Below are 11,618 nucleotides of genomic sequence, written 5' to 3' on the forward strand. Positions count from 1 at the left end.
GTGGGGGCAGAGCGAGAAGCAGGCTCCTTGCTGAGCAAGGAGCCCGACATGGGGCTCCATCCCAGGACCCCGGGATCATGACCTGAGCCGAAGGCAGATGCTTAACTGACTGAGCCACCCAGGGCCCCGATTTATTTAAAGTATTCTCCGAACCCAGCATGGAGCTCGATCTCATGACCACGAGATCAAGAGTCGGATTCTCTTCCGACCAAGCCAGCCAGGCAGCCCCACTCTCCCACTGAATGCTTACGGTCTTCCTCCTGTGTCTCTCCCTTCCTCACGAATGATTCTGACATTCACAATGCTTCTGACACCGGATGTGTGGGTTCTTTCCCCACATCACGCAATTCTGTGACACCAGCTGGGCGTCCTACAATTCTACCCAGTTCGGACTCGTCTACCTGAAGGTAGCACAAGATCCCACAGGCTCAGGGCTCAGTCCCACTAGACTGCCCCCCACTTCAGGTGCCAATCGCAAGTGGTAGGTGTGCAGGTTAGCCACAACCTCCTCTGACTTGGCCACAAACCGGAGGTTGCCATGACCTCGTCCCCCTTGGATTTGATTATTTCCTAGAACAGTGCATAGAACTCAAGGACACAGATCTGTTTGCCAGTTTATTAAAGCCTATGATAAGGATACAGATGAACAGCCAGGTCTTGAAGAACTACATAGGGTGAGGTCGGGGATGGTCCCCGGTGCAGGAGCTTCTATCCCTGTAGAGTTGGGGTGCATCGCCCTCCTGGTACGTGGATGTGTTCACCAACCCAGAAGCTCTCTGAACCCCCTACTATTGGGGTTTTATGGAGGCTTCCTCACGTAGGTGCGATCAATCCTTAACTCTGTTCCCAGCTCCCAGGCCCCTCTCTGGAGGGTGGGGGGATGGGGCTGAAAAATTCCAGGCTTCTAATCCTGGCTTGTTCTTTCTGGTGACCCGCCCCACCCAGGAGTCCACCCAGAGCAAGAGATGCTCCTAGTGCTTTTACCTCTAAAGAATTTACAAGGGCTTCGGGAGCTCTGTGTCAGGAACCACGAGTAGAGGCCACTACGTAGCTTCTGTGATCTCACATCTACCTCAGAAGGTGGTGGTGAGGTCTCCTCTGAGAGCGGGCTGGCTGGGGGCACGGCTGTGGTTTGAACCGACCAGTGCGCTCTGTGGCTGGATGGCAGTCGGGTGAGTATGTGAGTGCGCACATGCCCTTGGGCACAGGGGATGTGATAGGCATCCACGCGGATCTAGCCAGCCAAGCCCAGTCTGCAGTGTGTTTGTCTTCTCTCCTCCCCTCTGAGTCTTTGTGTGCTCCTGGCTGAGCACAAAGGCCAGGCCTGGGCCCTCCCTCAGTCCCCTCCCCAGGCCAGGGCCCTTGGCACCGTTTGGCTTAAAGCAGGGATGGCCTGTCTGCTCTGAGGGTGCTCCCACGGGTCCCCTTCTCACTGCCTGTGCCCCCGGTGAGGGAGGCTTGGCTGGGCTGTGAAATCCAGGGCAAAGAGTGGTGCTGACTCCTACCCTCCTTCGTGGAGCTCATTTGGCCCCGACCATCCCCTCGACCACCCTTGTCCGGCCTGGAGCCGTTGGGGCTAGAAGGAGAGAGAAGATACAGGCGTGAATGGAATTCCCTTGTCCCCAAACGGGATCACTGGATGGACTTTCTAGGCTGCTGAAAGCCCCTCCCTCCCTCCCCCGCTTCCATCTACCCACCCATCCACTCGTCCATCCATCCATCCATAATCCGCTTGTCCATCCATTCATCCACCCACCCGTCACTGTCTGATTCCTGCCCCGTGGAGCCCCTGCTGGGTGCTATGGACACAGGCGTAGCCAGTGTGGTCCTTTACCTTTGGGAGCTCACAGTGGGATGGGAGAGACGGCGGCAGATAAGGACCACCTCAATGCCAGGTGATAGTGCTGCGACGAGGGTGCCCGCAAGACAGGGATGTGGCTTCCTGGACTTTCCAGGGTGGTGGATGATATGCCTGGGAGATTTGAGTGAGAGACGGACGAAGCAGGAAAGGCTGTGGGGCATTGCTCTTCCATATGAATTTTGGGATCAACTTCTGGGAGAGGGAGGGAGAGAGGGAGGGGGTCACCTCTCCAAGAGACCCAGCCCCCACTGCCCGTTCCTGCCCCTGCTGTCCTGGCCCTCCTCCTTCTCAGCACAGGTTCTGGGCAGGGCAGGGGGGCCAGGAGAGGGCTGGGCTGCTGTTGGGACATGTGGATTTGACTCTGCCTCTGTCCCATAGTGGTCTCTGATGGGCAATTTCCCAGCACCTCTGAGCCTAGCTTCAAACAGACCTACTCACCAGAGCTGGAAGGGCCTTCTGAATCCGTGCAAGCCTGGAACCCCACTTTGCCGATGGGAAGACTGAGGCCTCATAGGGTTTGCCGCCCCCCTCCCCCCCCAGTGAGTTCTGCACTTGGGAGCTCTGCTTTGCTCTTGCTGGTTGATCCCTGGGCCTTCTCCCTCGGATCTGACAACAAACTGCCTGCAAGCACACTGCTCATCAGAAATTTCTTGTCCAGGGGAATGAAGTTGCAAAGAACTTTATTGTTTCGGCAACTTCCTGAAAATCCATTTATCTGAACAAGAGCTTACTCAGTTGGGCAAAATCCTCATCATGAGAATGACTATTGGCACACAAAGAAGGGCTTGGCAAACCAGCCCTTGCAGTGTCCGGGCCCATTCTGCTGTATCAGGAACCCGACCCATGCCAGCCAGTCTCCACTCCACTCGGACCCGACACCGCCCCCCCCCCCCACCATGACTTGACCTCCTTTTTCCAAGACAGTCAGTCCTGAGGCTCTGGCCAGGGTGGCCCCTCTTGTCATACGAACTTGGCTTTGCTGGATCAACAGATCATTTGGTGATTTCTGGGCCCACCAGGCAGGATGGGGCCCCTTACAGACTCTTGGTCCCCACTCCTGGAGATGTCTGCTTTATTATACTTCTCAACCTGATTCTTAAAACATATTTTGAAGTAATAGACTTTATTTTTTAGAGCAGTTTTGTGTTCACGGTCAAATTGAGTGGAAAGTACAGAGATTTCCCCCACCCCACCCCCCACCTGCACACATGCTCGGCCTCCCCCCATCATCAACATCCCCAACCAGAGTGGGACATCTGTTACAAGCGATGAACCTGCGAGGGCACGTTCTCACCACCCACGGTCTGGAGTTGACTGGAGGGTTCTCTCTTGGGATTGCACACTCTGTGGGTTTGGACCCACGTAAGTGACGCGTATCTGCCGCTATGGTATCACAGAGGGTCCTCGCTGCCTTAAACACCCCCTGTGCTCCAGCTAGTCTTCCCGCCCACCTCCTCACCCCCCCGTACCCGCCGGTCTTCTAAGTGTCCCCAGAGTTCTGCCTTTTCTGGAATGGCGTATGGTTTGGAGTCGTACGGTATGTGACCCTCTCAGACTGGCTTCTTCCACTTAGCAAAGTGTATCTGAGGATGCTCCGTGACTTTTCATGGCTTTGGTAGCTCACTTCTTTTGATTTGCCACCCAGTAGTTCCTGGCCCAGGTGCACGGCAGTTTGCTTACCTAACCAGCTGCCGCAGGAGGTCAAGGTTGCCGCCAGCTGGTCTGGTTGGGAGGCCCTGGACAGGAGACAAATCCTCTCTCCGGCCCTGGGCCATTCAGGAAGTGACATGGAAGTAACTAGAGAGTGAACCCAGAGTTTGGGTGCCTGCGTGCCCCTAAAATCCTCAGCAGGACTGGGGAGCCCAAAGCAGGGGTATGGTGGCGCTGTCGCTGAGGGCTGTTGAGGGCAGTGGGTGAGGGGGCCACCTAGGCACCACCATTTGGCAAATGTCAGCTGGACCTCTGTCCCCGGGAGGCTGGTGGCTCTGCTCTGGGGTCCTGCCTGCAGTGTTGGGGGAAGGAAGGTGCTGGGGTGGCCAGGTGCATGGGGGAAGAGTGCTCCGGCAGAGGGAATGGCCTATGTAAGCCTGGGGGGTGGTGGGGGGTGGCGCAGAGCACAGCTCTGTGGGTCTGGAGCAGAGGACCAAGATGGGCTGGGAGGGGAGAGCGAGCCCTGGGGAGGAGTTAGGTGTTACCCCAGGATGGGGGAGGTGACCAGGATTGGGGGTGTTTTGGCAGGGAGCAGCAGGGTCTGACTTGTGGTTTAAATTCCAGGTCAAGACATAGACGGCCTGAACTCAGGTGGGGGCTCAGGGAGGCGAGGAGGCGGATTGGAGGGGGTTCAGGAAAGGAGCCCCCCCAGGGCCACGGCAGCTTTGTGGTACTTCCCGGATGGACAAGTGGGCTGGAGGTGTGCTCTCAGGGTATTCCTTGGCACCCCTCTGCTCTCTTGCCTTGGGGGGCACTAACTTGGGTGCCTCTGGGAGCAGAGAAGGTGTGTAGTCATTTACTTGCCCGCCCCCCCCAAAGGCTGCTACATAGCCAGGTGCAGCGCAGGTGCTTGGTGGGGTCCAAGCCTTGGCCAAACACTGTGAGTGTTATCTCTTTTGATCCTCAAGGTGGGGCCAAGAGGTGGGAAACTCCCCACTATCCTGCAGGCTGAACGGAGAGGAAGGGACACCAGGCTGAGATTTGAATCTGTGTCTGAAGGCAAAACACCCCCTCTTAAGCACCTGTTCCCTCTGCTCTCTGCCCTCCCCTTACCTCGTTCACCACCACCGGCACATCAAAGAGGTGGGACTAGAGGTCCATTTGCACTTCCGAAGACCACCCTCCAGCTCCCAGATACCCTTGGCTTCCCTAGGGGCAGAGCTGGGGTCTCAGCCTATGCTGGTTCCTGCCTGTCTACCCAGCATGGGCTCCTGGTGGGAAAAGGGATTGGAAGCAGAGTTTGTAAGCCCGGGACAGAGGAGGAGACCCTGATGGAGATGCTGGGCCCAGTTCCCAACAGCCTTTGGAGACTGACCTGAGGAAGGGTCAGTGTCATCTGGTCTTGGCTTAGGGGGGCTCTGGGAGGAGCTTTAGCTTTTGAACACCCACCTGGGGGTCCCGGGGGCCCCTGCCACTCACTAGCGGCATGACCACGCTCGCTTCCCCTCCATTCCTCATCCACAGCACGAACAGACAGAGCAGAATGGTGGAGAGAGAATGGTGTTAGGGAGGCTGGTTTGGCTGTCTCTGCACTGGTGGCCCGGTTCCCACCCACCTGATGTCCCAGTTTCCACCTAAACTGCTGGGCCCCAGCCTTCGGCCTCCCCATGTTGGGGCCCTGCCTTCTCCCCATCGACCATGAGATGGCAGCAGAACTCCACAGATCCCACCCGGGGTAGCCCCGCCTTGGGGACTGGAGGGCTGACCGCCCATCCTGGGGGCTCCTCAGGACCTGGGCCTGGGTGTAGGGACCTGGCCTGTGGGGTACAGAGCTGGAGCACCCACCCCTGAACCCTCTCAACGTCCTGTATAACTCACCATTCAGTGCATCAGTAAACCCTTCCTGCTGGCTGCCCGGCTTGGTGTGGGGGACCGGAAAGCCCATGGCATTGGAAGCCGGCTCAGGGCCCAATGCCGGGGTGGCCCGGGCCGTGGGAGGGAGGCCCGGGGTGAGCAAGCCTAAGGGAGGTGGTCTAGCTCAGCTTGGCCGTGAGGGAGGCTTCCAGGCGCTCTGACACTGTCCTAGAGCTCAAGCCCACAGAGCGGCAGCTGTGGGGACAGCTGTCCCCATGGGAGCAAGGGCTTTACGGGGCCAGGCCCAGCTCATCCAGCAGCCTGAGCTGGAGGGCATCATCCACCAGCTCATGGGCTCCCACGGTGGCTCCTACACAGGACCAGGACATGATGTTCAGGGCCCCGTGCAGAGTGAAAGTGAGGGGCCCTTGTTCAAAATGGTTAACTTTAAAGATGGTGACAGCACAGCCTGAAACCAAGCTCTGGCCTTTCTGAGCGTGGGGCCCTGTGTGACTGGCCAGGACCCCAGAGTCCCAGGCGGGGTTCCCACCCAGTGGCCGTGTGGCCTCGGGCTGCCTTCCCTAGGCAGGTCCCCAGTCTCCTGGCAGAGTGTGGGAGGGACTCCAGATCAGACTGGAAGATGTGCTGCCCTCGGTTACGCCCACGGTAGTTGTGTTTGTTCTCATGAGACCGTGGACGCCCAGAATCCTGGCTAACGGACGTCCTGGTGCAGGCTTGGGGGGGCCGCCCGTCCTCATTCCCGCTAGAGGCTCAGTGTGAAGGGCACTTCGGCCAGCAGGGGGCGCCGCCGCTCCGTTCGCGCACTGGGCACCGCGCACTGGGCTCCAGGCGGCAGCCCAGGGGCTGGGGCTAAGGGGCGTGGGCACCACAGGGTCCGGGGGCTCTCTGCGCCTTCAGAGCCTCCACATCCCGCTGGAGTGCCTACCCTCCCTGGGCACCCCCTTCCTTGCAGTTTCCCAGGGTGGGGCAGGCCTGAAAGGGCCCTTGGAGGCCCTGAGTCCTGCTTGTTTGTGGGTTCACAGGGTCCCGGCCTTCTGGGGGCACCTGGAGATGAGCTGGGGTGCCACTGGGCATGCGCCCTGGTGGGCCTGGGCACCCAGCAGACGTCCCCAGGAGAGGTCCCAGGCTGTAGAGCACACTCACCCCAGAGGGCTCTGGCATGCCAGGGGCCTTCCTTAGTGGACCTAGTTCTGAGACAAATAGTGGTAGCAGGGGACCGGGTGGCCCTGAGCTGGTGGCTGGAGTGGGTTCTGGGGACTCAAGTCAGAGAGGGTTCTACCGGGATGACACCACTCACTGGCCATTGCCTTTGGAAAGTCTTACCGAATGGCTCGGGCCCTCAGTTTGCTGCACTGTAAGATGGGGATAGCACAGCACCCACGTGAGCCGTGGTTTAAGTATGAAGTGAACCTGGCAACCATATGGGCCGATCCCCAACTCCTCCACTCCCCCCTTCCTGCCTCCCCTCTCTTAGTTTCTCCTATTCTGCCTCCCCTTCTCACTGCTCCCTCCCGTTCTCCCTGGGAGCTCTCCCTCCAGCCTTCCCCCAGAAGGCAGGTCAGGGCGCCCTGTTTCCCTGCTCTGCTCAGGAGGACTCAGCACAATCCCACCTACTGTCTTCACCTCCACATTCTTCTTGTTTTTAATTTTATTTATTTCAGAGAGAGAGAGAGAGAGAGAGAGAGAGAGCGCGCGTGCACGCACAAGCAGGGAAGCGGCAGAGGGAGCCGGCGAAGGAGAAGCCGACTCCCCGCTGAGTGGGAAGCCTGATACGGGGCTGATCCCAGGACCCTGGGACCGTGACCTGAGCTGAAGGCTGACTGAGCTGTCCAGGGGCCCCTTTACTTCCATACTGTAATCCTGTTCATCTTTCTAATCCTAGCCAAAAAAGGGCCTTCTCCAGGAAGTCTGCTGTGATTTCTGGGCAGAGCATGCTTTCTCCTCCCTGCCCCTTCTCTTGGAGCAGGACTGTTCCTTCCTCACATTGGGGCTCTCCCGTTCTGGTGGCCTGTAAGCCCCACCCAGGCACAGGGTCAGCCTTCGCCCTGAACAAGAGCTCTGGGCACGCTCAGCAAGTCACCCCCAGGCACCCTGGCAGCGTGCCGGCTGAGAGATTGGAGTCGCTGACCCAGAAACATGTCCACACACGGCGCTAAGTGGGGACGCAGGGTGAGCCATGCAGTGTGTGATCCCTTGTTAAAAACCACATCCACCGTTACCCCCTGGCACAACACATAGGGACGGATGACAGGAGGTGCCACCAAAAGGAGATACGGTGAATCTTACCTTTGTATAATTTCTTATATGGTTGGGAAAAGATTCTTCACAATATTATTTTTGTTATCCCATAAATCAAAACCAGTATTCCCAATTTTGAAAAAATGAAAGCCTACGTCTGATTCTCACAGACCCAGGAGGGGCTCTGCTTGTCCTCCTGCCCCAGCCTACCTGTCTTGTCTCCACAGGTGGGTTTTCCGAGACGAGGGGGCCTTCTGGACACACGTCCATCCTCCGAGCCAGAGGAGAGACAGCAGGTGCCCAGGACCACGGAGATGAGTTGCCAGGTAACGGTGGTCACCATGGCAACGCTGCCTCCTTGGAGGGAGCAGAAGCCTCGGCACCCCCACCTGCAGACAGGGGAGTGGGAAGTGATGGAGGGGCTCTGCCCTGACCACCCGGCTGTCCATCTCCTGGTCTGTCCCCTGTGAGGTACTGCACTTGGCCAGGTGCCCCCCCCAGGCACACGATCAGAGATCGTTCAGGGCAAATTACAAGGGTGCCAGTGGACACTTGTAGGGCCAGGAGGTAGGCGAGCCCTGTTGAGGGGCTCGTTCTGCCACTGAAAACCTGGGTGGCTGAGCCAGTCATTTGACCTCTCTGGGCTTCACTTTCCTTGTGTGACAGAGTGCAAGCCTTCTTTGCCTGCCCCCTCAAGGGCTGTTTGAGACAGCAAAGAGATGGGCTGTGGCCGCAGGGGGAGCATGGGGAGGCGATGCCTACACCCCAGTCTTGGGGATCACAGGGGGAATTGCCCTCACCCAGCCCTGGGGAGCATGGGGGGCACTGCCTTCACCCCAGCCCTGGGGAGCATGGGGGGCACTGCCTTCACCCCAGCCCTGGGGAGCATGGGGGCACTGCCTTCACCTCAGCCCTGGGGAGCATGGGGCACTGCCTTCACCCCAGCCCTGGGAAGCATGGGGGGCACTGCCTTCACCCCAGCCCTGGGGACCATGGGGGCACTGCCCTCACCCCAGCCCTGGGGAGCATGGGGGGCACTGCTTTCACCCGAGCCCTGGGGAGCATGGGGGATACTGCCTATGTCCCAGCCCTGGGGAGCATGGGGGATACTGCCCTCACCCAGCCCTGGGGAGCATGGGGGATACTGCCCTCACCCAGCCCTGGGGAGCATGGGGGATACTGCCTTCACCCAGCCCTGGGGGGGCACTGCCCTCACCCCAGCCCTGGGGAGCATGGGGGATACTGCCTATGTCCCAGCCCTGGGGAGCATGGGGGATACTGCCTTCACCCCAGCCCTGGGGAGCATGGGGGGCACTGCCCTCACCCCAGCCCTGGGGAGCATGGGGGATACTGCCTATGTCCCAGCCCTGGGGAGCATGGGGGATACTGCCCTCACCCAGCCCTGGGGAGCATGGGGGATACTGCCTTCACCCCAGCCCTGGGGAGCATGGGGGGCACTGCCCTCACCCCAGCCCTGGGGAGCATGGGGATACTGCCTACGTCCCAGCCCTGGGGAGCATGGGGGCACTGCCTTCACCTCAGCCCTGGGGAGCATGGGGCACTGCCTTCACCCCAGCCCTGGGAAGCATGGGGGGCACTGCCTTCACCCCAGCCCTGGGGACCATGGGGGCACTGCCCTCACCCCAGCCCTGGGGAGCATGGGGGGCACTGCTTTCACCCGAGCCCTGGGGAGCATGGGGGATACTGCCCTCACCCAGCCCTGGGGAGCATGGGGGATACTGCCTATGTCCCAGCCCTGGGGAGCATGGGGGATACTGCCTTCACCCCAGCCCTGGGGAGCATGGGGGGCACTGCCCTCACCCCAGCCCTGGGGAGCATGGGGGATACTGCCTATGTCCCAGCCCTGGGGAGCATGGGGGATACTGCCTATGTCCCAGCCCTGGGGAGCATGGGGGATACTGCCTACGTCCCAGCCCTGGGGAGCATGGGGATACTGCCTACGTCCCAGCCCTGGGGAGCATGGGGGATACTGCCTACGTCCCAGCCCTGGGGAGCATGGGGATACTGCCTACGTCCCAGCCCTGGGGAGCACGGTCTTCGCCCCAGGGACTGAGGATAGGCTCAGCTTTCTCTGTCCAGTCCCGGGCAGTGGCTGCCTCCCCTGCACACTGCTCTCCCACCCAGTTCTGTTTCCTAGGTATTTTGTTACACGACTTTCCGATTTTCTGTGGCCCCCATCTACGTCAGCGTGTCCCCAGGCTGCAACTCCCTGGACAGGCCTGCGTCTCAGGACCAGGTGTTTCGGCTGTGGCCAGACAGCTCTCCCCACTCCTCTCCTGCTCGGCCATCCCTATTATGCTGTATGACCTGAGAGCAGACCCTTGATCTCTATGTCTGGGTCTGCTTGCTGTCAGATGGAGGTGGTCCAAGCACAGCCCTGGAGGATGAGCATTCAGGAGAAGAGGCTCCTGGCCCCCACCAGCACTGGGCACACTGATGACAGACCAAGGAGCTCAGCTTGGACCAGGCTGTTTCCCCCATTTCCTCAGCTGTGGCTGGGGGGTGGGGGGAACCAGCCACCCTGTCACAAGGCCCAGGGACCAGCTGGATGAGCTGACACATGGCAAACCCTCAGTGAAGCAGGTGCTGCTTGGGGGGCTCCACGGCCCAGCCACTGCCTGGCACCCATGCCCTTCCTGCTGCCTGCACCTCATTCTGCCCCTGCTCCTCCAGGGTTCCTGATGTGTCGGCTTCTGATGGGTCTGCAGGGGTCCAGCACCCCCCAACCCCAGCTCCTGCGCAGGTGGCCAATCCCAGGAGGGGCTGCGGGGGCCCAGCTCCCACCAGTGGAGGGGGATGTGTGAAGCTGCCAGGCTTCCATCATCCCTTATTGGTCGCCATGGAAACCTCCTAGCAACCACGCAAACAGGCCACGGGCCTGGGAGCAGCAGCAGTGCCACAGGACGCTGTCCGTGGAGCCATCCGGGGTCACTTTGGGCGGTCGAGGGTCAGGCTGAGGAGAGGGAGCCCTGGGGCCTCCCGGTCCGCCGTCTGTGTACCTCATTTTAAATGACAACAGCGTTGCACGCAACACAACACGGCCCTGCCAAGTGGAGTCAGGCCTGTGACCTGCCGTCTGGTGCGCGTGCTGGACGCCATCGGGCTTGTGTGGGAGCCACGTCGTGAGAAGCGGACTCCCTCCTGGGACCCCGCCGTCCTCACCCCTGCCCAGCTGCACCTCCGCGGACTTGGCCCCCTCCCCCTGCCTCCTTACCCCTCTCCTGCATGGAAGCCCCCTCCTTGCTGGTCCCGCCGGCCCCTCTCCCGCCCCAGGTAATCGAAAGTCCAAACGGGCTCTCACTGCCCGTGCTCCATATACCGCAGCAGGGGGACACCCATCTCCGGCTGCAGGTCCTCCCCCTGGACACGAGGGAGCAGGTTGGGAAGGGCCCGGGCCTGGGGCAGCCGGACAGCAGCCTGAGTTTAGCCATGGGAGGACCCAGACACAGAGGCCCAGGAACGGCCAGAGAGCGTTCTCCACTCTGCCTCAGGCAGGAGCTCCTCTCTGGGCCTCCCTGGGGATGTTGGGAAAAGGAGGGGACAGTACAGCCACCTGGGGGGGGGGGCGGGCTGCTCCCAGGCTGGCTCAAAGGACAGAGGCTTCCTTCGTTCCTTTGAAAAGAGCAGGATAGCGTCGTCTGACTTTCAGTCGTCTGCAGTGTAGTCTGCAAGGGTGCCTCCTCTCTGTCGCACCCACAAGCCCGGGGTGAGGGTGTGTGTGTATTGTGTCTGTGTCCATCTGGCGTGGGAGTGCGTGTGAAAGTGTGGATGTGTGTGTGTCTCAGTATGGTGTGTGTTTGTGGTGCGTGTGCACACATGCATGTGCCTGCAAGTGCAGTATGTGTGGTGTACATGTGTGTATGTGGTATGTGCGTGCACATGTGTGATGTATGTGCTGTGCGCACGTGTGATGTGTGTGCTGTGTGTGCACACGTGTAATATATGTGCTGTGTGTGCACGTGTGTGATGTATG

The 11,618-nt window shown here is 60.1% G+C and overlaps 1 protein-coding gene across 1 annotated transcript; it reads right to left on the bottom strand.

Annotated features, from left to right (window-relative positions):
* Positions 1–611: 611 nt before the first annotated feature.
* Positions 612–10,872, bottom strand: LOC113922445. The gene is made up of 5 exons (XM_027594335.2): positions 10,860–10,872; positions 10,295–10,422; positions 7,835–8,013; positions 1,835–1,972; positions 612–1,576 (listed from the first exon to the last, which is right to left on the bottom strand). Exons 1-5 carry the CDS (start codon positions 10,870–10,872, stop codon positions 1,378–1,380), a joined length of 657 nt encoding a protein of 218 aa, XP_027450136.2. The 3' UTR covers positions 612–1,377.
* Between the last annotated feature and the right edge of the window lie 746 nt (positions 10,873–11,618).

Source organism: Zalophus californianus, chromosome 9, assembly GCF_009762305.2.
Source record: "Zalophus californianus isolate mZalCal1 chromosome 9, mZalCal1.pri.v2, whole genome shotgun sequence".
Classification (NCBI taxonomy): Eukaryota; Metazoa; Chordata; class Mammalia; order Carnivora; family Otariidae; genus Zalophus; species Zalophus californianus.

Excerpts from the sequence above, each read along its gene's own strand:
- LOC113922445 (XM_027594335.2), bottom strand. Across the intron at positions 1,973-7,834 it reads CACCTGTGGAGACAAGACAG|GCATATCATCCACCACCCTG; the intron begins GTAGGCTGGGGC and ends CAAATCTCCCAG. Across the intron at positions 1,577-1,834 it reads CCCACTGTGAGCTCCCAAAG|CCCCAACGGCTCCAGGCCGG; the intron begins GTAAAGGACCAC and ends CTCTCCTTCTAG.